The following is a 24,031-nucleotide window of genomic DNA, read 5'->3' as shown; positions in this document are numbered from 1 at the left end:
CACCCAGGAACCACCCTGGCAGTCCCACTGCAGTGGTGCCAGTGACCCCACTTGACTCCCCACTCCCCTCATACTCCTCCAGCCAGAGCAGATTTTCTCACCAGCTCGACCCCAGGTTTCCCATGGCAGAGTCACAGATGTCTGGATGTTCAAAATAATTTGATATGTTATTAATTTAATGGCAGCTGGAGTTGGTGCCCCTGAGCAGGGATCAGAGGGCTTCAGTCCCAGCTCAGATGGTGCCACTGGGACTGCCAGGGTGGCTTCTGGCTGGCCAGACAGGGAAGTTCCCAGTCACTAATGGCAAAGATACCTGCCACAAACACAAAATAAATAGTGCAGCCACCCAGCAGGGACCTGGACTTCTGCCTAGGCACGTTTTGCAGTGAAAGCTGGATAGATGAGGTGGAGCAGCTGGCAGGGTGATCAGAGCCCCTCTGGTGCCAGGGGCAAACTTCTGCTTTGCCTTCAAACTTCTCTTTTGGGGAGAAATATTGACTTCACATTTTCAGTTTCTGAAAACCTGGCCATCATACTTTTTTTTTTCTTTTTTCCCCCACAGATTTAAAATTTTATCTTTTTAGTAGCAGTTTCCTTTGTCATATATGCTTTTCTTCTATTTATTTTGGTTTAATAAGAGCTGTGGAAATATTTAATCAGTAGGAAGGATTGGCTCCCTAATCCTGGGAGGTTTACAAGGCTGATTGATGACAAGAAAATTCAGCATTGTTGTTTGTTATCAGCCTCACCAATGTTCAAAGGATTAAATTATTTCTCCTACCTTCCCATTAATCCACTGAAATACAGTCCTTTTTCTTCCTGTGTGTCATGGAATCATAGAATGATTTGGGTTGGAAGGGAAGTTAAAACTCCTCCTGTTCCACACCTGCCATGGCAGGAACAACTTCTGCTATCCCAGGTTGCTCCAAACTCTGTCCAACCTGGCCTTGGACACTTCTGCTGTCTCGTTCCTTGTCCAGCCTGTCTCCTCCAATAATCAGCAATTATTTTATATGAATTTCCAAATCCCTGATAGGACACAACTTGGGTTTTCCTGGATGCAAACAGTGGCAGCCCCACCATTCCCACGTGCTGTATGAGGACCTTGGGATGCTCCATCAACGCATGTTGGGAAAATGATGCATTTCTCACTTCCCAAACCATTAGAGATGTCAACCAACCAGGAGAAAGAAGCCAAATTCCACCATCACCTTTTACCACTGAAAAGTTAAGCCAATCTCTTTCACTTGCAGGAAAGAAATGAGTGTCTTCATTATTTTTTTTACTGATATTTCAAGCAGGAAGTCAGAAGGAACGGAGAAGTGTCCACTTTCTAGCTTATTCCAGGAAAGCAAACTAGCAGATATTTCCTCTTGGCTCAATCTGGTCCCATTTTTTTTGGCCACACCTAGTTTAGACCTGGCTAATTTCTGCCCTGGTGCAGATATATAAAGAACTGGCTTCTTTCCCAGCCCCACCAGTGCTTCAGAGATGGCAGGTAAGATCAATGCATTTTCATTTTTCATCTGTATTTGATATTTCTGGCATGGATATTGGTGCATTCCATGGGTGAGCCCCAAGAGATGGGAGGCAGAATGGAGTGTTTGGAGCTGGTTGTCCTTTTTTCCTCCCCTGATGTGAGCAAAGACAGCATTTCTGCCTTGTGCAGAAATATCCTGCAATGTAACATTGCGAGGAATAAGCAGCTTTCAATCCCCAGGAAGATGGTGCAAGAATTTCCACGGATTGTGAGTGTAGGATAACCTCTTCCACTGTGAAAAATCTGTGAGTTCTTCCAAATTTTGTCTCTGTCTTGTTCTAAACAGTTAAAATGTTGCCTATATGACTTAAAATAGATCTAGTTGCAACCTCTGGGCTAAAAATCTCGGTTCAGGGAAGGTGCCACTGGTGGAACAGATCATACATATTTGTGCTGTTAATGTGAGACAGGAATAGGGATGGATTTCAGGGAGCAGCAGGACTGGCAGGGGTGGTTCAAGGACTGGTGATGGATGTGACAGATTATGTTGTTCTGCATCAAGAGAGAGGGGGCAGAGAGGGATGTGTGGGGTCAGACTCCTTTCCACCAGCTGCTTGTGGACATTCCCAAAGTCAGGACACCTGGACACTGCCCTCTTCCAACTCACCTTCCCAATATTCCCCATCTCTGAGGCTGGACTCTGCTTGTCTGCCTATTCCTTGGCAGTTATTCAGCCCAATTTGGGGAAGGTCCCACCCCTCTGTGATGTCCCTGTGTCCTGCCAACACCCACAGCCCCAGCCTGAGTCCCAGTGACCCATCTGGACACAAGGCAGCTCGATTTTATTCCTGGATGCTGAAAGAGATATTGAAAGCAAATGTGTCAGTCTGTTCTGACCCTTCATCGAGGATTTTTTGTTGCATTTCCCTCTAGGCACAAAGCCAAGGATGACTCTCCTGGGACCCATCATCACCCTCTGGGCAGTCAGTGCAATGAGCTCCTCAGGGAATGGTGAGTTCCTGTTTGTCCTTTGGCTGCTGCTCTGCTGGAAATAGAATAGAAACTCAGTCTGGTCAGACACAGCTCCAATAAAGAATTGAAATATCCTGTGGATTGATCTGCCAACAATGAAGTTGATACCTGAGAAACTTGCCCAAGGAAACTCCCTGTTTAACCAGCAGCTCTTCCATACATAAATCATCCTTTTATGACAGGGAACCTGAGGCAGGGATTGTTTCTTTGGCTTCTTTTGTGCACTTCACACAGGGAATTATAGCTGGGGAAGTGTCTGGAGCATCAGAGGAGGCTGAAGGAGCTGGGAAAGGAGCTCAGCCTGGAGCAAAGGAGGCTCAGGGGCACCTTGTGGCTCTGCACAGCTCCTGACAGGAGAGAACAGGAGGTTGCCAGGTGGAGGTTGGGCTCTGTTCTCAGGGAACAGGGACAGGAGGAGAGGAAATAGCCTCAAATTGTGCCAGAGGTTTAGACTGGATACTTGGGGAAATTTCTTCGTGGGAAGGGTTAGGAAGCATTGGAACAGGCTTCCCAGGGCAATGGTGGAGTCACCATGCCTAGAAGTGTTGGAAAAAGCTGTGGATGTGGCAGCTGGGGACATGGATTAGTGCAGAATAAAGCTCCTGGTATACGTTTTAATTGAGTATCCTCAATTTCTGCTTTTTCTTCTTTTATTTCTCTGAGCAGAGGTCTCAGAGGTGCTGTCAGATTCATCTCTCCTGGGCATCATGACAGAGGCCAGGCAGTTGGTAGACACAGCATATTTACAGGCCAGGAAAAGGTGAGTTCTTCCTGCACAAAGGCCCTGATGTTTCGAGGCAATAAGACAAAATTTATGTGTGTTTTCTCTGTTTTCCAATGCAAATTTATGAGAAGAGAAGCCTTAGTGCCAGGGCTCTCCTTGTCACAGCTGCAGGGATCCTTTTGCCCAGTTTGGCTGCATTCTGGTCCCAGAGCCACCAACCATGACCCCAAATATTTCTTCCTCACCTTCACTGCCATGGTCACCTCTCACTGCTCCATAGGGGTTCAGACATGCCAAACTCATGTCATTCCTGTCCTGGCAGACAGAGTTCTGCCCCTCTCTGGAAGAGCTGGAGCTGTGCAGATGGACATCCTGTCCCAAATAAGTGTCAGTGGAAGTCAAAATCTTCTGTGATTGTCCCAAAAGGCTAGCTCCAGGCAGCTGGATGATCTGGGAAGGAGTCTTTCTCCACCAATCCTACAGCAGTAGCAAGACAGAGCCTTGGGACCAGAAAGGGATGGAACAGGAGTGACAGAGATGGACAGGTTGTCCCTCTGTTCACAGAATACACCTTGCAACACAATAATGTAAAATTTTATCCAGTCACAGTTCACTGAGCTGGATTTCCACATGACAGAACAAAATTTATTGTGACAAGGAAGTACTTGAAGCCAACTTGAAGTAGGGGATTACAGGGATTTGTTTGCCCAAACCTTTGGAGCTGACGTGCAGACAGGGCCTGCCTGTGACCCTGCAGCTAATTACAGCTAATTACACCCAGCCCAGCATGACAGAGGAGCTCTGATTCCAGAAAAAAGTGCTTCATGGAACTCTTCTATGTTCAGCTTGAAGAGAAACTTGGAGGGAAGTGTTGTCAACCCAATGGATTTCCTGAAGCACCTGAAGGATCCTGTAGGGAGAACCAGATCTGCAGTCCGAGCTGCTGATTACTTGGAAACGACTTTGAAACTCCTCAAAAAGAAGCTGCATCTCTCTGGGGAGCAGAGTTTCAATGTCACAGGTAATGTGGTTTAGAGCAAAATGTCCTACAAAGAGTTAGGAAAGGGAGAAGTGCCACAGCAGGTGGCAGAGAGCAGCTCTGCCATGACCCAAATAACCAGGGATAAAATGCTCCCCCAACAGGGGAATAGATTTTAAGGATACTCAGAGACAGACCAGACCCCTGGGTGTTTTATTTATCACCTCTGAGAGTGCATCTCTCCTATCCTTGATAAAACCAGCCTAACAATACCTGTGACAAATCTGGGACAAAACCCACAGGAGATTTTAACCATTGAAAACCTCCATTTCCACTTCTGCTCCTCACACCTGGGCTGTACCACTCTGCAAACTCATCAGTTTTTTCCCACCTAGTAAAACCTTCCTGGTGATGATGTTCCTCACATTCCCTTGCAAAGTTTTTCCATGCCCACCCAGTTTCCCTACTCCAGAGGGGAAAACTGATCCACAAAAGGGTTTAGACACTCAATTTACAATTCCAATCTGGATATTCTATATCCATAGCTCCCATTCAGCTGCTCAAATGCTGACCTAGAACACTGAGAAGATGAAAGAACAAAAGAAGGGTAGGATCAGATGTCACTTGACAGGGTTTCTCTTGCAGACCTTCTCAGCAGGACACAGAAGGAGATAATTGCCAAGGGCACTGGCTGTGACTACCAGACTCGCTCTGTTAAATGCCCAGAGAGGGATTTTTACAGAACCATTACTGGGGAGTGCAACAACAGGTAGGAGTTGTGTGTGGAAAAGTCTGTATTCTGACCCAGAGTAGATATTTGTGAAAGTGCCTTTCAACAGGGCAAGAAGAGTGAAATGTTCAGTTTAATGAGCATTCTACCATTTTTCATTTCTACCTTTGCCTGGCAGGAAAAAGGTGTAATTTCTTGAAAATCTCAGATTTGATCCCATTGCCCTTTATGTGTTGCTTTGGATGAAGGAAAGGACTTTTTGGGGTGGAGCCATGTAGAAGTTGGGGAAATTTTGGGGCTATGACTCAGCCTCTCATTTTGCTGGAGGCTACAGAAAATCACCTCTCCACTCTTCTGTAGGGATAATATTCATTTCCCCAGCTGATTCAGATGATAATGTTCAGCTATTGATGTATCCGTGTGATGAGTAAGGATGGGAATTAAATAAGACTTTAAGTCTTGGCTCTTCCAACTTTAGCTATTGTACATCCTTCACCTGAGAAAATTAGTTCTTCAGCTTTTTGCACAAAGTTTCCCTTGAGGTTCAAACATGGGATCAAACATTTATTTCCTTGTTCACTTTTTTTTTTTTTTTTTAACCAGAAAATGACCAAATTCCTACTCTGACAATGGCAGAGTATGACCCTGTCTGGCTGTGCCAGCTCCAGCCACCAAATCCGAGTGGGACTTGCATCCAATGTTCATCTGGCATGGAGCAGATGTGCCAGATGTGCTGACATAGCACAGCTGTGCATCAGTGTGCAGGGAGCTCACTCTCACTGGGGTGTTCCAGTCAGTCTGGAACAACCCCATGGACTTCAGTGTCTGCCTGCTCAGGCACCTTTTAAAAAAAATTTCATTTTCCTCCCCAGTTATAACCTTGATATAATTTACTTTTAATGTTTTTCTGTGCTCATCCCTGTTATCAGAGCACTCAGACACAGAATAAAGGGCTGTGAAGCGTTGGTCAAGCTTTGTACAAGGCTGTTGATGTTTGGAAAAATAACAGGAGCTGTTTTTCTGGTGGTGCTGCAGGAATCACTCCCACCTGGGCTCCTCAAACCGCGCCTTTGCCCGCTGGCTGCCGGCTGTGTACGAGGATGGAGTGTCTGTTCCCCGAGGAGCACGGGAAGGAAAGAGCTACAATGGATTCCCACTCCCCCTGGTGAGAGCTGTTAGCCCAATCCACCCACGAGAACAGACATTGCACCCATCAGTGACAACATCTAGAGTGTAAATTGCTTGATCTTTGATCTCAGGAGCTGAACTGAGGCTGCTTTTCCACTGAGTTATGGCTCAGGTTCATATTTTTTTGTTGGAGGCAGACATGAGCAAATAGTTGTGGATGCTTCCCTCAGCAGTTTCCAAAATGTGTGTCCCAAGTGCTGCAGCCAGTGGCCTCAAGGACACCAGGAGGTTTGTACAAACCACAAGGCTGGAGAGCTCCTCAGCCACGTTCTTGGCTTTCTGGATATCTGATTTTCTTGCACGAGCAAGTTTCAGTGGAACGGGCATTCCATGAGGTTTGGCTGAAGGACTGTGGAGTCTACTTTTACACCTGACTGGATAAAGTTGAGGAATGACACGGAGCTGTTTAATGCCAAAATTAACTCTTAGGAGCTTATCTAAGATCATCTTGTGCATGATCTACAACTGCCTGAAAGGAGTAGGGGGGGGTTGGCCTCTTCTCCAAGGGAACAAGTGACAGGACTAGAGGAAATGGCCTCAGATTGTCCCAGGGGAGGTTCAGGATATTAGGAGAAATGTCTTCACTGAAATAGTAGTTAAGCATTGGAGCAGGATCTCCAGGGCAGTGGAGGAATCACTCCCTGGAGGTGTTCCAAAAACAGGCAGATGTGGCACTTCTCATCATGGTTTAGCGGGAATGGGGACACTCAGCTGAAGATTGATGATCTCAGAGGTCTTTTCTGACCTTCATGATTCTCTGATTCCAAGATCTCACAGTGTTCAAAGGAGAGGTGAATCTGATGTTGCTGTTGAACCGCTAGCAGAGATAGAAAGACTGAGGCTCGAATGTGTGGCAATGTTCTAAATTTATTAATTAATTTTGATCAATTTAGATCAAAGATCTTTCAAAGATCACTCAGATTGGGCCAATTCAAAACCTCCCCCCAGGCTGATTGGCCAAGCTTGAATCATCCACATCTCGAGACACTGTTTTAACAACATCCAAACTTTATCTTTGTTTATAAAACACGGGAAGAAGAGAGAAAATTTTCTCATGGGAAAGGTCTGTGATAGCCACAATCCACCATGGCAGAGACAATTGTCGCTGTTGAGCCGCTAGCAGAGAAAAGGACCTGGGTTCTCAGTGTGGCAAAAAAGAGAGCTTTATTGTTTTGATTCCAACCTATATAGACTTTTCAGAGGTCACCCAGATTGGTCAGTCAGAAACCTCCCCCTAGGCCTGATTGGCCAGGCCTGAACTGTCCAAATCTCGAGACACTGTTTTAATAACATCCAAACTTTATCTTTGTTTATAAAACACAGAAGAAAGTTCTCATGGGAAAGACCTGTGCTAGCCACAGACAATCACACACATTCTCATTTCGGGTTCCTGCAGGTTCGAAAGGTGTCCAACCAAATTGCTCACACGGCCAACGAGAACATCACTGCAGACCAGCAGCTCTCGCTGGTCTTCATGCACTGGGGCCAGTGGGTCAACCACGACATCGACTTGGCCCCTGCCAGCGGGGAAGGAGCCAGCCTGGAGCTCCAGTGCCACACCAGCTGTGCCTTCGAGCCCCCCTGCTTCCCCATCAAGGTACCCTGCCTCTCACCCACCCCACACCCTCTTATGGCCGCTAAAAGAAACCTTCTGAGGCATCACCTCACTCGTTTTGCTTCAGTTTCCCCCCGATGACCCCAGGAAGCTGAGCTCCAGCACCTGCATGCCGTTTGTCCAGTCGGCCTCGGTGTGCAACGCTGTCACCTTCACCCGCGAGCAGCTCAACGCTGTCACCTCCTTCATCGACGCCAGCACTGTGTATGGCAGTGACGACTCCCTGGCGAGGAGCCTGAGGAATCTCACCAGCCAGCTGGGCTTGCTGGCTGTGAACCAGGATTTCACGGATGAGGGGCTGGAATTGCTGCCCTTCGAGAACACAACGCACAGTGTTTGTGCTCTCACCAACCGGAGCGCCAACATCCCCTGTTTCAAAGCAGGTAAGGGGGTTGTTTACAGTGAGTATAAAGTCAAAAAGGGTCAAATATATCTCCTTGGGGTCCCTTCCAGCACAGAATATTCTGTGATCCTGTTTTTTGACATTCTGATATTTGAATGTCATATAATTCATTCTGAGGCACTTCAAGACATGACTAAGGTGTGAGACATGTGAGGTGAAAGACAGAGGATCCTCCCCTCAGAAAAGAAAAAATAATCAAGCGCTAATTGATTAATAAAGATAAAAAATATTTTCATTTACCAGAAGAATTACAGCAAATTGTTTTCCCTTTACAAAGTCTTTTCAAAGGCGGGAGAAATTTTCAATAGAATAACAACCAGTGCTTAAAACTTCTTAGGGATTTTTTTTCTCCTGCCTAAAATTCACCATTCACCCCCTGTCATTTTCCACTATCTCAGGCTGCTCCAAGCCCCATCCAACCTGGCCTTGTGCACTTCCAGGGATGGGGCAGCCACAGGGTTATTGCCAGGAACATCACCCCTTGCTACTTGTCTGTCCTAACACAATAACCTGCTTCTGAAATGGAAAACAAAGTAAAAAATTCCTAAAATATTTTCCTTTCAGGTGACAAACGGGTGACAGAAAACCTGGGGCTGTCTGCAATGCACACTCTCTTTGTCCGAGAGCACAATCGCCTGGCTGTGGAGCTGAGGAAATTAAATCCCCACTGGGATGGGGAAAAGCTTTACCAGGAGAGTCGAAAGATTGTGATTGCCATAAACCAGGTGCTGATCAGTGCTTACTGTTTATTATCCACACACAGGAGTGTTTTTTCCTCCAGGCAAAAAAGGAAGAAAACCATACTTTGCCAAATTGGTGGAGTTACTTGTGGGAGTTGGAAATTGTGAGTGAAGATGGTCCTCATCTGAAACAGATATCCAGAGCTCTTTTATGCATCATGTTACCAATTTAACAATTATTCATTATATTTAATGTAAAAATTATTTATTATCTAAAAGAATTCCACATTTTAAAATAATTTTAATCTATGATGCCAAACTCATTCCACTGCTATGGCCCTTTTTTCTGAAGATCTTCATGAATTCTGCTGCAGAAACTCCACATTTCTGCTTTGATGGCATTTCTGCCGCAGCTGCTGGTAACTTGCTGTGCTCTTGTGCTTTTCCAGATCATAACCTACAGAGATTACGTCCCACTCCTGCTGGCTGGGGAGAGCAGCAGGTGGATCCCTTTGTACAGTGGTTACAATGACAAAGTGGATCCCAGAGCCTCAAATGTTTTTTCCCTGGCTTTCCGATTTGGCCACACATCAGTGCAGCCCTTTGTGTCCCGTTTGAACGAGAGCTTCCAGCCTTTGGGCTCCTTCTCCCATGTCCCTCTGCATTTGACCTTCTGTGCTCCCTGGAGAATTATAATGGAAGGTAAGAACACGGGGCAGTGGTCCTGGTCTGGTGCTGAGGTGGAGGTCAGCTGCTCAGGCATGTGGAATTACAGAATCCCAGAATTGTGTAGGTTGGAAAAGATCTCTGAGACCATCAAGTCCAACCTGTGACTGATCCCTGCCTTGTCACCCAGCCCAGAGCACTGAGCACCATGTCCAGTCATTCCTTGGATAGCTCCCCTGCTGCTCCAGCAGGCAGGAGATTCCCTGTGCCAAATCTCAGTCCACCAACATCTAAAGCTCTTCTATCCCTCTGTAATCAGGAGACATAGGCAGAGGGTGGTGCATCCAGTTGAACTGAGCTAAAACAGCATTGTTCCTACTTAGAGGTGCCCATCCTTCTTCCTGGCTTCAACTAGAGCTGTTACCCAGCTGAGATCTCCAGACGTGAGGAAGAAAAATGTCTCTTCCAAAATGGGTTATTTAACTAATTGTGGAAAATATAATTATACATATGCAGCCAATTTTCCTGTGTTTTGCTCATGCTGTCTCCTTAATTGCTATGAAAAAGACACAGACAATCAGACATGAATTAATTCTAACACTGCATTTAATGTTTTAATAAATAACTGTCAATTAGTAGTGAATTAGAAATTAAATCCACTGCAAAACCTAACACCTCAGACAGACCTCCAGGGATCAGGACATGCTGGAGACTGGCAGGATGAGGAGCAGACTTGGAAAGGGACTGGTGGACAGCAAGTGGATTTAGGACAGAGGGATGGGGAGGGATAAGGAGTTTAGTTACTGTGTGAGGTCTCATCTACTGGCACATGCAGACGTGCAGATTCATACAGGTACCACTGTGAGGGTGGAAAGGCACAGGGTGCCAGAGAAGATGTGGCTGCCCCTGGATCCTTGGAAGTGTCCAAAGCCAGGTTGGACAGGGCTTGGAGCAGCCTGGGACAGTGGAAGGTGTCCCTGCCAATGGAATGAGATGACCTTTAAAGTCCCTTCCAACCCAAACCATTCCTGGATTCTCTGATTCTATATACACACCTTGAAATGAAAATATGGAGATGGAAAACCCCACCCAACCCACAGCAGACTGTTTCAGCACCATGAAAGGGACCATCAAAGCTGCAGCTTGGCCCAAAAACGTCTTTCCTTGATTTGCAATGGCTGCAGGAGGCATCGACCCACTGATCCGGGGCATGGTGGTGGATCATTCCAAACTCATGAAACAGAACCAGCTGCTGGTTGAGGAGCTCCAGAACCACCTCTTTGAGCAGACAGAGGTGATGGGTCTGGATCTAGGAGCCATGAACATGCAACGGGGAAGAGACCACGGCCTTCCAGGTAAGGAGACACAAGTCCCCACCTCCTGTGAACAACACGTTTTTTTCTTCTGCTGCTTATCCCACGAATGAACTAAGCTTTTTCTATACTAATGGGAAGAAAGAGTACCTTGATTTGAGGGTGAAGGACTGACAAACAGTCAAGCTCAGGGAATAAAAGGTCTCTGTATTATAAAAATCTTTTTACGAGACATTTACAACAAAAAGCTTGGAAATCAAAGATGAAATTTGGGATAATGTAAGAAAGAAGGTGAGAGACAGTAGCATTTTGAATTTCTTCTTTTCTAAGAACTTGATCCTAGAAATTTTGCCTCCCAAAGCTGCAAGGACTGATGCATTCACCCTCATCAGTAGAATGATGTAATCAACAGGATGAGCTGTTGTCACAGAGAGACCCCAAACTGTTAGTTTAGTGTGTACATGTGAGAAAGAGCTTTGAAAATGTGACATTTGTTGGGACTGCCTGGACAATAGTACCTTCCAGGTCCTTTAATGCCCTGAGAAGAAGCAGGCAGTGCTCATGGGCCAAGAAAGGTGAGTCCTGATCATCTGCTGCTCCTTCTCTTGCAGGTTACAATGCCTGGAGAGGCTTCTGTGGGCTTTCCCAGCCCCAGACTGTAGAAGAATTGTCAGAGGTGCTCAGCAATCCCAGCCTGGCCAAGAAGCTGATGGATGTGTATGGAACACCATCCAACATCGACCTGTGGATGGGGGCAGTGGCAGAGCCCGTGGTGCCCCAGGGCAGGGTTGGTCCCCTCCTGTCCTGCATCATTGGCACCCAGTTCAGGAACCTGCGTGATGGGGACAGGTGAGGGACACACATTCCCTGGGGGATTCTTTAGGGGGCAAAATGCTGACATTTCCTGTGACGCACTAATCCAACCCATCTCCCAGCCAGGCTCACCCCTTGATTGTAGCCCAGTTGCCAGAGGATTCTTTTTTTGCAGCCCATTCCTCCAGACTGATGTGGCTGAGGAGCACCAGCTCCAGACCATGGAGCATCTGCTGTGGTCACTGCCTGAGGTGACTTTAGTTCTGCATCCCAGCTGGTGCTGTGGGGAGCAGGCAGGCTCTCTGCACTGGCAGAATCCAGATATGGCCACACTGGTGATGCCTAAAACAGGCTGCCTGAAACAGAGGCTGAGACAAATTAGGGGTATAAAATGGACAAATTTATTTGAGGTCTTCAAGGTACACTTGGGCAAGCAAAGTGCCCTTGGGCTACACCCAAAATGGACTCAGGGTCAGGAACTCTTCACCTTTATAAGTTTTGTCTAATTAGCATATTGTTCCTTAATTCTCCAATCACACCTTCAGGTGATTATATTGATCACCTCAGGCTCTGCTTCCCCCTTTCCACCATTGTTTACATATTTCTGGGCCCTAGGGTAACAAATATGTCCTTGAGTCTCTATCCAGAGAGCTTTGTTTTGGTTTGATGTGTTGGGAGCAGAGGTTTTCACATTCTGTAAGAGCACAGAACTACACCAAGTAACAGATACATGAAGAGGAAAAAACCCCCAAAATAATAATAATAATTATTATTATTATTATAATATAAAATTATTATTTTATTTTATATAATTATTATTATAAATTCTCCAGGTATCACTGGAGAAACCTCTTCTGAAAGGCATGTGCATCTAAGCACAGACTCTCCTCAGTCAGGTTCCCATCTCAGCAAGTAACCAGAGATAATAAACTTCTGAAAATATCCTTGCAGATTCTGGTGGGAGAACCCAGGAGTTTTCACTCCACGGCAGCTGCAAGCACTGAGAAAAATCTCAGTGTCAAGGGTGATCTGTGACAACACTCATATCAAAAAGATTCCCAGGGATGTGTTCAAGATCAACTCTTATCCTGAGGACTTTGTTGATTGCCAAGAGATCGACGTGCTTGACCTCTCACCCTGGAGAGATGAGCCTGAGAGTGCTGCAAAAGGTACCAGCAGCTTGAGGTCTGTAAAAAAATAATAAATGTGCTATGAGGTCTTTTCCATGCCTAAAAAAATGAAGGAATTAAAGTTTCCACAGTGGCTCTGCCCCCCAAAAGGTGATGACTGTCCAGGTGCTGTTAGCTGGTTCTCCAGGCAATCCATCCCTTTCATCATCCCTTGTTCCCTGCCTCTTCTTTTCAAGCAGATGGGAAATCCCTGAAAATCCAGTCTGTTCTGGACCTTGGGAATGTGTCCTCTAAGGATTTTATTCCAGGACCACCACAGTCTTTCCTCACAGGAAAAGTGTCCATGAAAAAATAAATTAAAATTAGCCTACCTGCTCCAAGTTCTTATCTGCTGCTCCAAGCCCCTGCTCCCTCCTCATCTTCCCCAAAGCTTTAAATCCCTTTGAGGGATATCTGGTGTAGTTTTGACACTGTCTGGCCTCACACACCAGTAGCTGAACACACCTGATCAAAGGTTATGATGTAAAACAGTGTCTGTCTGAGAGATGTGGACAATCAGCATCCTCCTGAAACTCCTCCTTTTGACAAGATCTCTCCCAGCTGAAATGATGTGGGAGAACAGAGACTTGCAGAATGGACTGGGTTGGATTATTTTTCCTTCTGGCAGCCCATTTATAGGTGATCACAACACCTGGGGGTCACCTACACTGTCCTTCTGCAAGGCACAGACCACAAAGCATTTTCACATAGCTCCTGTATTGAGTTTGAGTAACTATTTGAGGGAAATACTCTTGTTTAAGGCAGATATTTGCACTTAAAGGCTAAATTATGGTGGCTTCACCCCATTCTTTAGGACCTCAGTCTAGCTTACTTTCTCTCTAAACGATGGATTTTTAAAAAATTTCTTTTTTTATCAGTCTTATGGTCACTAAAATGTGCTGAGATGCTTCCTGTCCCTCCTTTCTCACCAGAGAGAGTGAAATTCCAGGGCTAAAAGCAGATGCTAGAAGTTTGACCTTTTCAAAAATGGCAAAAAATTGTCCCCAAACCACTCCTTCTAAGGCTGGAATCACCATGGTGCCTCAGAGGTGTGAGGACAGGGGGATGACAAAATAGTGTATCCAGGAAAGATTTTCTGCCTCTCAGGAGCTTTTTCTGTTTCATTGACAGTTTCTAATCCTGCTCATCAGACCGGGAAACTCCTGCCTGGACTTCAGGCTCTGCAAGCTGCTGTTGACTCAACATCAGCACGTGGTTTCCCAGAGAGAAGCTCAAGACTATTTCATCTGTTTTACTTCTGTAATGTGATTTTTTTTTATACCATTTATTTCTAAAAACTTCCAGTAATGTGAGTCTTCAGATGGAAAGGCAGTGATATTCTGTTTTCTGCTGCCCTAAAAAATTGATCAGAGAGTTTATGACTCTCTAGAAGTGTAATTATGATTTTTTTTTTACTTCCCACCCTGAATGGGTGTCAAACCTGCAGGCTGACATGCTTGCATGGCAGAATTAATTATCTTTTTTATCTGCTCAGAAATTAGAACATTCATGTAATCTTCATGGAAATTTTCCCAATCTCCTGATTTTGCACACAAGGAGAAGCTGTTTAGGCTGCTCCTAATCAGCAGTGAGATTTCAGCCTTTGAAGACACTGGAGCATGGCAGCTGCATCTTGAAGCCTGGAGACAAGTTTTATTTAAATTTACAGTGAAGCTGTGAGGTTTGGGTGTTCTGGGTAGTAATAAAACACTTCCTGTGCACTCACCTGCAGCTGGCATCAATGCCAGGCTGGGGCAGAGGGGTTGGAAAGCATTCCATCAGGAAAGGGCTGGTTGGCAGTGGCTGAACAAGAGCTCAGGTGTGCCCAGGTGGGCAAAATGCCAATGGCAGCTGGGCTGTGCCAGCCTCAGTGTGACCAGCAGGAGCAGGGCAGAGATTGTCCCCTGTGCTGGCACTGCTGAGCACCACCTCAGATCCTGGGGTTGGTTTTGGGACTCTCACTCCAAGAGAGACATTGAGATGCTGGAGTGTGTCCAGGGAAGGGAATGGAGCTGGGAAGGGTCTGGAGCCCCAGGAGCAGCTGAGGGAGCTGGGAAAGGAGCTCAGCCTGGAGCAAAGGAGGCTCAGGGGGACCTTGTGGCTCTGCACAGCTGCTGACAGGAGGGGACAGCCAGGGGGTCAGGCTGAGCCAGGGAACAGGGACAGGAGGAGAGGGAACAGCCTCAGGCTGGGCCAGGGGAGGCTCAGCTTGTACATCATGAGGAATTTCTCCATGGAAAGGGTTGTCAGGCCTTGGCAGGAGCTGCCCAGGGAGGTTTGGAGTCCCCATCCCTGGAGGTGCCCAAGGAAGGCCTGGATGTGGCACTCAGAGCTCTGGGCTGGTTGAGAAGATGAGGATCAGCCGCAGGTTGGATTTGATGATCCTGGAGGGTTTTTCCAACCGAAATGATTCTGTGAATCTCTGTGTGATTCTGTGTAAATCAAACTCGTGTCCAAAACATCTTTTGGCTCTGGTTTGTAGCTAAACATATCAGCCCAAAAAAGCAAATCACATCACAGCTGGTAGGAATCCTCTGATGAGAGAAGGCAGTGCAGAACGAGGCCAGACTCAGAAATCAGGAGCTGCAGCTCCCAGAGTGTGCTTGTGTTAAAAATCATCAGGTTATCATAGAATCATCACAGAATTGCAGAACCAGTAAGGTTGGAAAAGCTCTCCAAGATCATCGAGTCCATTAACCCAGCCAGGTCCACCACTGAACCACCTCCCTAAGCACGAGATCTGCACATCTTTTGAACACTTCCAGGGATGGTGATTCCATCTGGGCATGGCAAGGATATCAGGCAGCATATTCCTGCTGTTTGCCTCTGGTTTCTCAGTCCCCAGACACGTCCCTCTTGCACTTTCAGGATCTGCCCAACCACTGAAAGCAAAATCTTCCTCAGCTTAACAGGAATGCTAAATATCCCAAATAAACCACCAAGCCTGTAGACACTTTTTTTAATTCCCATCTCCCAAAGCTGCCTTGGTTTTATCTCTCATGGCAGAGGAACCTCCCAAATCCTCCCCATGGAAGAGGAAGAAAACAGTGCCTTCTCCTGTGTTCTAGGGGAAGGTGGCAACCCCCAAACTCCCAGGCAGCCACTTTCCTGGCAGGATGGTCACAGTTTGGGATCAATGCCTCCACCTCACTGGCTCTGAGCAGGGAAAGGTGATTATAAGCAGGCAGCAATGATCACAGGAAGGGCCCAGCTCTGCCTGGGGTCCAGCTGGAGGGATGTTTTCAGGGTTATGGTTACACAGAAATGTCCAGCTGCCCACTGTGTGTCTGTCCCCATGGGTGGCACAGTGCTCTGGGAGGAACACGCAGCATTTCCCCTGGATGCTTCTCTCCTTGGTGGATGTTTTGCCTGTCTCTGGTATGTCTGTAATGCTGCAATCCACAGTTTTCTCTGCTGCCAGCCCTTCCCGTGGCTGCCATGGCCTCCCCTCAGCTGTGGCACACTCAGCTGGAGCTGGCAGATGGGATGGCTAATGAGAAGCTCCGTTGGTCATTCCTGATATCCCCTGGTAGGCAGAGAGCATGGAGTCACGGACCTGCTCCGTCAGCTTGGGGACATCGTCTGCACCCAGGCCAAGTGTCTCCACTTCTGGCAGGATCTGGATGATCATCTTTCCTGGAAGAGGGTGGGAGAGGGGGGAAAAAAATCCGTGAGTGGTGTGGAAGAGCAGGAGAAGGCACAGCAGGATGGTTGGTGCCAGCCAAGGAATGATTCCCACAGCAGCCCAGCCACTCCCCAAATGCACAGAGCAAAAACCCAACCCAGGCTTTTCCCATCCACAGAGGCCACAGAAATCATAAACATGGAAACAGCTGAATTTCTCCTTAAACACAATGTAATGTTTCATACAGGATGAGTTTTCACAGTGGAAAGATCTCAGGGTCTGTCTGGATCATGGCAAAGAGAAGATGTTTAATACATCAAATCCAAACTGGCTGTGCTCTGCCTAAGTAAACCAAATTCAGCAAGGTCCCTCCTTCCACAAACACACTTTTGGGTGAGGGAAATTGTGCCCAGGATTCCCTGGTATGTCAGATTTCTCTGGAAAAGCACCTAAGCAATGGACTGGTGTAAACTGGAAGGACATACTGAGGAGTTGCCATCATGCTCTTCTGTTCTACACCCAGAGTGCCCTGATTTGGGCAGTGGAGACAAGACAGAGCCTGCAGAGACAGGAGCCTGGGGATTTGGGGAGTGTCTGTGAGGTGTTGTAATGTTTCTTGCATGACTTAACACATGTGCCTGGAATGAGATCCAGCAGTGCTGGAGGCAGAGCTGTGGGAAGGAGGCAAAGCAAGAGTAGAGAGGAACTTCACAAAAGAAAAGAGTTTGTTGGGTTAGATGGATCTTGGAGCAGCCTGGGATAGTGGAAGATGTCCCTGCCCATGGTAAGGGGTGGAATGAAACAAGCTTTAAGTCCCTTCCAGCCAAAATTCTTCTGTAATTCCATGATTCTTTGCTCCCTACCTGCACATCTTACACCCAAAGCCAGGCTGGCATTTCACTTGCTCCTGCTGAAAGAGCAGAGTGATGACAAGGCTGAACATTCAGGTCTCTTAGGAACAGACTTCCAGCAAGCACCAGGTGTTCCATGGGTCACAGTGCCCAACACCAGGCACAGGGCTGGGCTTTCCAGAGCCTCCTCAGCACACTCAGAGCCACTGCAGGCACAGGGAGCTGTCCTGACCCAAGGACAGCATGCAGGAGTCCTGACCACCACTTTCAGAATCAGCCCTGGCAAAACCTCCAGGTGGGAAAAGTGGGAAAGTACAAGAAAAGGTAGCTGGGGTTTTGTCTTCAGCAGTGAAGGTCTGGCCTGTTTAACAGCCATTGGAAAAGGGCTCAGAGATCAGCTGAGCATGGAATTACCTGACCATGAATTCCCAGGGTGACTGAAGGCAAATGTACATGAAACTGCAAAAAGTCTTTCCTGAAAAGCTCAGAGAATTTGTGGAATCTCCATCCTTGGAATTAATCCAACTTTTTCCGGACCAGTCACAAAGCAAACTCATCTGTCTTTAGAGCTGGCCTTGCTTAAAGCAAAAGATTCAGCTGCTTCATTGTTCCCTCCCCAGGACGTTATTCCCTGATTTCCCAGAGTAGGGATGGGAAGCGGAGGGAGCAGGCTGGACAAATCCCTGCTAGTGGCTCTGTTGACCCTCAGGTGGGAGAAAACTTCCAGATCTAAAAGACTTTTGTGTGTGAAGAGGGAGAGGGTAAACCCAGCAGGTGAAAGATGACTGTCAACAGGCAGTTCAGTGTTTATCACTTGCACCACTCTCCTTTCCAGGTGTCTGCCTGTGAGGGAATGACTACACCCAGGCACAACAATGGGAGGAATGATAATTTCAGGTGCACAGCCTCTTCTTAGGAAACACCAGGGCTGGCCTGGGAAAGAGTGGGAAGTGGCAGAAGCCCATTTGAAGGTGGGTGGCAGCAAAGAGAGCAAAGGAACAGGACTGGTTGCTTTTCTCAGTTGGTATTTGTAGCATTTTTTTCCCTGCATTTTCCTTCTGTAGCCCAAGATTTGTGTCATTTTTTTCCCAGAAAATTTTATCAGTGTTCAGTAGGAATTTTTTCTACCATAAATGAGAGTTTCCCATCTCTCCATGCACCTGCAGATCCAAGGGCAGCATGGGTGGCCAAGGAAAGGACCTGCAGCAGGACTCTGCTTCTTCTCCAAGTTCCCTTGCACATGCATTGGACAAGCAGTGAGAAATCCAAGGTGAGAGGAAAAAGTGATGCCTGGGAATGTCCCATTTCCTCCCAAGAAGACAGAAACTGCTGTTTTCTGGGTGCTGTATCTCCACATCACACGTGGTCCTCTGCCCACCCTCCTCATGGCTCCAAGGACTGAGCTGGCACCACCACCCAGCCCGTTCTTCACCCCAGGTCATCCTCACCTGGTGTAAATCTCTTCTCCTTCTGGTTGTAGAAGCTGTTGTAGGAAGACAACACTACAGGAATAATGGGGACCTGGAGGGGAGGCAGTCTGCAGTGAATATACACATCTCCTCAGCCTTCCCCCCAAAATTCAGCTTGTGTTTTCAGGTGACTCCTGCACCTTATAATTATCATCATCAGTGTCACAGCACTGATGATGGGTTATTTAGATATTGGAGGGTTATTTGCATATTTAGATAATTTACAGTATCACCCCATGTCCTCACTATTGAGTTTTGTGGTTTTGTCTCTGTATTAAGGCCAAAAACTGTGGTTTGTCAAATTAGTATCTACAGAGACCAACTCAGCAGAAACTTCCCTGTGCAGGTCCAGGGCTCTTGTCAAGGTCCCCCTGCTTTTTCCCCAAGCTGTAACAAAGGTTTTCCACTTGTCACAGAAACAGCATGTCCTGTGCCACCTGCAAACCCCTATGGGCTCAATCCATGGGGAAGCCAGGGAGAAGGACTCTGGTTTGCTGGTGGACCATTCCAAAAAATCACACTGCAGGGGCAGGAGGAAGGTGAGTCTCACCTGGGCTTTGACAGCCAGCTGGAAGGCTCCACGTTTGAAGGGCAGCATGGAGCCGCCATGGTTGCGAGTTCCTTCGGGGAAGATCAAGACTCGCAGCTGCAGGAGGGAGAAAGCATTGAGGTGGAAGAACCTCCAGGGACAATCCTGAGCCTCTGCACAGGGCTGGAGCCCTGGGGCTCATGGCAGTGCTCCTGACCTTTATGGGCACACAACACACTGATGCTCTGCTCTGCTCTGCTCAGTGCTCAGCCCAGGGACAAAGCTCATTTTCCACCCCCGTCCAGGCTCCTCCCAGGACACCTCCCCACTCACGTTGTCCCTGTGCAGGGAGTGTGCCACCTCAGTCAGGGTGCTGATGGACTCTTCCCTCCTCTTGCGGTCGATGAAGATGATCCCTGCCAGCCAGCAGGCCAAGCCAAAGGTGCCCATGTAGAGGATCTCCTTCTTGGCAATGGGCACACAGCGCCTCGGCAAAATCTCCATCATCACTGCAAGGGGACAGCAAGGACACAACGAGTTGGCATCTGCACTCAGGGTCACTCCAGGTTGTGGGATGCAGCCCCCTGCTCTGGGAGGTGCCATGCCTGAAGCTTCATAGAGTCCCTTGGGAATTTTGGGGGTCTTCAGACCATTCTCTGTCAGAGGAGAGCAGCTATGAGAGGGCTGTGGTCAGCTGACAGTTTTGTCCCTATTCCTTTGGAGAGGGTGAAGCTGATGTAGCTTGAAAATAGCTCTGATATCCTGGAGATCAGCCCTGGTTTGGGAAGGACTCTGGAGCAGCCACTCCCTCCCCTCTTCCAATGGAATTCTGCACAACCCATCCCTACAAACACCCAGAGCCAGGAGCAGGAGCAGATCACCACTCACCCAGGATGTCCAGGGAGGTCTGGTGATTCATCACCAGCACAAAGGGTTTCTTAGTCCTGAGGTTCTCCTTGCCCTTCACCACTATCTGAATGCCAAAGACGTATTTGAGTGGTAGGACCAGTGTGCGAATATACCTGGAAAAGAGGAGCAGAAAATAGCCAAAGAGATGCTGAAATTTGGGACCAAACGCTGCATCCAAGCCAGCCCACCTCACACACTGCTTCTGCCTGTTTCCCATGACCCACAGTTGACCATGACCTGGAGGAGAACAATTAGTGCCCCTCTGCAGCTAATTATTTAATTACAGAAGAAAAATAAACCTCGCAGGTTTCCCTCAAGCCATACAGGACTAATGACCCAGCAACTACAGCTCCAGAAATTCCACAGCTCAACCAAATATTAGATAATACCCAAATTCACAGCATGCCTTTGTACTTTGCTTCCCTGCCCACCTTGCTGGGTTGGGAACACTGCAATAAACCTGTGCCTAACTCAGCTGGCTGTGGAAAGAGAGGGGTTTGCCTGTAGGTGACACTAGCTGCAATGCTGGGAGCCCTATTTTAAAAGATATTGGTAAAATAAAATTTTAAAAATAATAAAAGTCAGGCACTGAAGTCAAGAAGTGAAGAAAATTTCTCAGAGCAAAAGGCTGGTGCTCAGTTAGGAGTTTTGAATTCCCGCTGGAGCATAAAATGGAATAGTCAATCCTGCCTCTGCAGCACTTCAGGAGGGTTCAAAGAGTGGGGTCCCAATTTCCTGATTCCCACCACCACTGATCACTCCTGGACACCCCATGCAGCCCCCAGGTGAGTCCACAGCCTGAATGGGATCTGGAGAGATGGGGTGAGCAGAAGTGGGATGGGCTGGGGGACTGCCAGACCTGGGACACTGGGCTGTCACCGAGGTGATGGGGACACAAATACCTGTGCAGGGGACAGCACTGCACTGTGCTGATGGCTCAGGTGAGCTCTGCCTCAGAGTAGAGAGTGGGAAGAGCACCTGGAGTACTTTCTGAGCACAATTTAACAAGGGAAGCCACGGGGAGGAGGGAAATACAGCTCCAAAGACCAGATAAAAGAGCTTTAATAAAAATAGCAATATGCATTACACCCAGGCTGTTGGCTTTACCTACTTTGGCAAATCCATGCCACCTTTTACACCCTTCCAGAATTCATTATGCTTTTTATCAACCCCAAACCAGCACTGAAACACCCTCCTGCTCTGAATTACAGTCTGTCATCTCCCCACACCAACACACAGCTGATCTCTCCCCACCCCAGCACACCCCCAGGACCCTCCAAATCAAATCACCCTGCAGAGTGAACTCTATCAGTGCTCAGAGCAGAGAGGAGCCACAGCCAACTCACATCATGTTCTCCACGTCACGTCCACGAGGAATGCTGAGGATGGTAATCACCAGGCCGATGGTGAAGAGCCACAGCTTATAGAAGGTCATCTTGCAGAAGAACCTGAAGGCAGGTTTCACCTGGTAGAGCACTAGGAAGGCGATGAGCAGGCAGGTGAAGGGGTAGTGGAGGAGGAAAAGCTCCATGCTGGCAGTCTGTTGAGCAGAGCAGGGAACGAGTCACGAGCAGCTGGGGATGTAGAGCAGGGGTGAGACTCTCCATCAGCCACGTGTGGGTGGTGCAAGGCTGGAATGAGGTTTGGGAGTGAAGCTTCAGCCAGGCTGTGCTCCCTGCTGGGAGCTGCACTCATCCTGGGAAGCCAAGCCGGTTTGGCAAGAGCAGAGGGAGCTCCAGGAGGGGCAAATACAGCAGCAAAGCTGGCTGTCTGCAGGGGCTGTGGGGCTGGCAGTGCCTGGAGAGCCCCTTGGGGGCTCTGGGAATAGGAACCCTGAGGAATTTTAAGAAAATCTCTACTGGGAAGGAGCAGGATGGATTGGACAGCACAAACCCTGCTCAGAAAAGCTGTGGCTTCTCATCCCTGGCAGTGTCCAAGGCCAGGCTGGACAGGGCTTGGAGCAACCTGGGACAGTGAAAGGTGTCCCTGCCCACAGCAGGGGGTGGCACTGGATGATATTTAAGTCCCTTCCAACCCAAACCATTCCATCATTCCATGATTCTATGACCCCAGGCTGTCTCTCTCTCTGTGCAAACATTGATCTTCACCAGGCAAACTGGCTGCAAGATATCCAGGAAATCCGAAATCAGTATTTTGGAGGGGAGAAAGAGAAAAGCAGTGGTCTGAGCAGCCAGACCCTGCCCCACACATCCAGGCACTGGAGGGACAAAGCTGAGCAGCTGGACATTCCACATGTAGAGTGGGAAAAGTGGGAAAAGTGCCACAAGTCTAGACAAAAAGATAAACAAAACTCCTGATGTTTTCCTGGCCAGAGGGAGGTGCATGTTCAGACAGCATCTGCATAAGTAAGGAGTAAATCAGGAAAATGCAGGTTTAACCTGGGACTGCTCCAACTGCATTTCATCTCCTCAAACAACCGTGTGGAAAGGAACTTTGCAATAGCCAGAATGACTGGGCAGAAAAACAAATGTTTTGTGATTCATCATCTGCACACCAGGCCTTGCTGGCACTTCAGAGGAGCAATGGCATTAAATTCCAGCCAGGACTGAGAGATGCAGATTCTCAAAAGCCTGAGGATCCATAAAACCTCCATGACCATCACCTGCAACCTGAAGAACAAGGCCAAATCCTCAAGAACAGCAAAACTGGCAAGACTCAGTGATATTTCCTGAAGAAACTGAGGAAAGACATGGCAATATAGAAAGGCATTGCCTTCCTGCTCCTCTGGCTTAGCCAGGGACCTTTCTTCTCCTGATTTTCACTGGAAAACTGGGGAGAGGTGACTGTAGCCTCACTGCTCAGCTCTCCCAAGGCTTCCCTGCAACCCCAAGAGAGGCAACCAAAGCAAAGAGCTTCTGCACAGCTTCTGAACTGTCCCTGCACCAGCAGAGGGAAAAGACAAGAGCCCCAGATGTGCACACTGGGGACCTCTGGACTGGTGCTTGCAAAGACCAGTTTGCAAAGTCCACCAAAGTGTTTCGAGAGCAACCATGGCTTGTTTTTGCTTCTCCAAGGTCTGATGCAGCAGATGGTTCCCTTTCAAATGCCTGGCAGCCTTCCCTGTATCTCATCTGTACAAAATAATGGCCTTTTGCAACTGGGGGGAGGTTGGTTTGATGCCCAACTGGTTCATCCTGACCTACCAGAGAGAGGTTCCTAAAATGTAATGCCAGCAAGAGGAGTGGAATGGTTGTCCTGCAAGGATGGTCGTGGTTTCCATAGCAGGGTGGTGTTGCCAGTCTCCTGCTGCAGGAGGAACCTTTGAGACAGCTCTGCACATGGAAACCCAGCCAGAATGTCAGCTACAGGGAAGTCTGAGAATTCACAGCAGTTCACAAACCACTGGAAAGGTTTATTTTTAAGTCACTGTCAGCAGTTTTCAAAGACTTCACAGAAACATTGAGGTTGGAAAAGACCTCCAGGATCATTGAGTCCAAGCTGTGCCCAATTCCCACCTTGTCCCCAGCCCAGAGCACTGAGTGCCACATCCAGGCCTTCCTTGGGCACCTCCAGGGATGGGGACTGCAAACCTCCCTGGGCCAATCCTTGACAATGCTTTCCATGGAGAAATTCCTGCTGATGTCCAACCTGAGGCCATTCCCTCTCCTCCTGTCCCTATTCCCTGGCAGCAGAGCCCAAATTCCCCCTGGATTTCTCCTCCTGTCAGGGAGCTGTAGAGAGTGAGGATGTTTTTGATTACAACAGCTGGTAAGTGTTTCTGATGATTATGGAGAAAGACAAGGACAGTCCAAATTTACCACAGGCAGGGAGTCAGCTCAGATCTAACACAACATTCAGGCTCCAAACCCACAGATACCACAATCCTCAGCTATAA

The 24,031-nt window shown here is 47.8% G+C and overlaps 2 protein-coding genes across 3 annotated transcripts; one reads left to right on the top strand and one right to left on the bottom strand.

Annotated features, from left to right (window-relative positions):
* Positions 1 to 1,440: 1,440 nt before the first annotated feature.
* LOC146428950 (myeloperoxidase-like) lies at positions 1,441 to 14,513 on the top strand. Of its 2 annotated transcripts, none has more exons than XM_085078390.1 (14): positions 1,441 to 1,498; positions 2,414 to 2,491; positions 3,179 to 3,272; positions 4,082 to 4,257; positions 4,861 to 4,984; positions 5,981 to 6,110; positions 7,530 to 7,730; positions 7,816 to 8,131; positions 8,716 to 8,876; positions 9,281 to 9,533; positions 10,682 to 10,852; positions 11,422 to 11,659; positions 12,575 to 12,808; positions 13,924 to 14,120. In XM_085078390.1, exons 1-14 carry the CDS (start codon positions 1,492 to 1,494, stop codon positions 13,928 to 13,930), a joined length of 2,190 nt encoding a protein of 729 aa, XP_084934516.1. In that variant the 5' UTR covers positions 1,441 to 1,491; the 3' UTR covers positions 13,931 to 14,120. The 2 variants fall into 2 exon arrangements, with proteins under 2 accessions (XP_084934516.1, XP_084934515.1); XM_085078389.1 differs by having other exon boundaries at positions 1,443 to 1,498; positions 12,575 to 12,792; positions 13,924 to 14,513.
* An 886-nt stretch (positions 14,514 to 15,399) lies between these two features.
* Positions 15,400 to 21,789, bottom strand: LOC146428949 (1-acyl-sn-glycerol-3-phosphate acyltransferase alpha-like). Its single transcript, XM_085078391.1, has 6 exons — positions 21,522 to 21,789; positions 20,155 to 20,288; positions 19,600 to 19,775; positions 19,288 to 19,383; positions 18,717 to 18,789; positions 15,400 to 16,428 (listed from the first exon to the last, which is right to left on the bottom strand). The coding sequence occupies exons 1-6, from the start codon at positions 21,704 to 21,706 to the stop codon at positions 16,283 to 16,285; spliced, it is 810 nt and encodes a 269-aa protein (XP_084934517.1). The 5' UTR covers positions 21,707 to 21,789; the 3' UTR covers positions 15,400 to 16,282.
* Positions 21,790 to 24,031: the final 2,242 nt, after the last annotated feature.

This window comes from Lichenostomus cassidix, chromosome 19 (genome assembly GCF_008360975.1).
Source record: "Lichenostomus cassidix isolate B80296 chromosome 19, HeHo_3.0, whole genome shotgun sequence".
NCBI classification, from domain to species: domain Eukaryota; kingdom Metazoa; phylum Chordata; class Aves; order Passeriformes; family Meliphagidae; genus Lichenostomus; species Lichenostomus cassidix.
Note: the sequence above shows the minus strand (reverse complement) of the source record. Positions and strands in the feature narration are given on the sequence as shown.

Bases quoted from the DNA above. Each gene is read 5' to 3' on its own strand.
- LOC146428949 (XM_085078391.1), bottom strand. From the start codon at position 21,706: ATGGAGCTTTTCCTCCTCCACTACCCCTTCACCTGCCTGCTCATCGCC. The intron at 18,790-19,287 runs GTGAGACTCACC...CCTCCCCTCCAG, and splicing joins AGCTGGCTGTCAAAGCCCAG to GTCCCCATTATTCCTGTAGT. The intron at 16,429-18,716 runs GTGAGGATGACC...ACCCTCTTCCAG, and splicing joins GGAGAAGAGATTTACACCAG to GAAAGATGATCATCCAGATC.
- LOC146428950 (XM_085078389.1), top strand. The intron at 6,111-7,529 runs GTGAGAGCTGTT...GGGTTCCTGCAG, and splicing joins ATGGATTCCCACTCCCCCTG to GTTCGAAAGGTGTCCAACCA. The intron at 11,660-12,574 runs GTGAGGGACACA...ATATCCTTGCAG, and splicing joins AACCTGCGTGATGGGGACAG to ATTCTGGTGGGAGAACCCAG.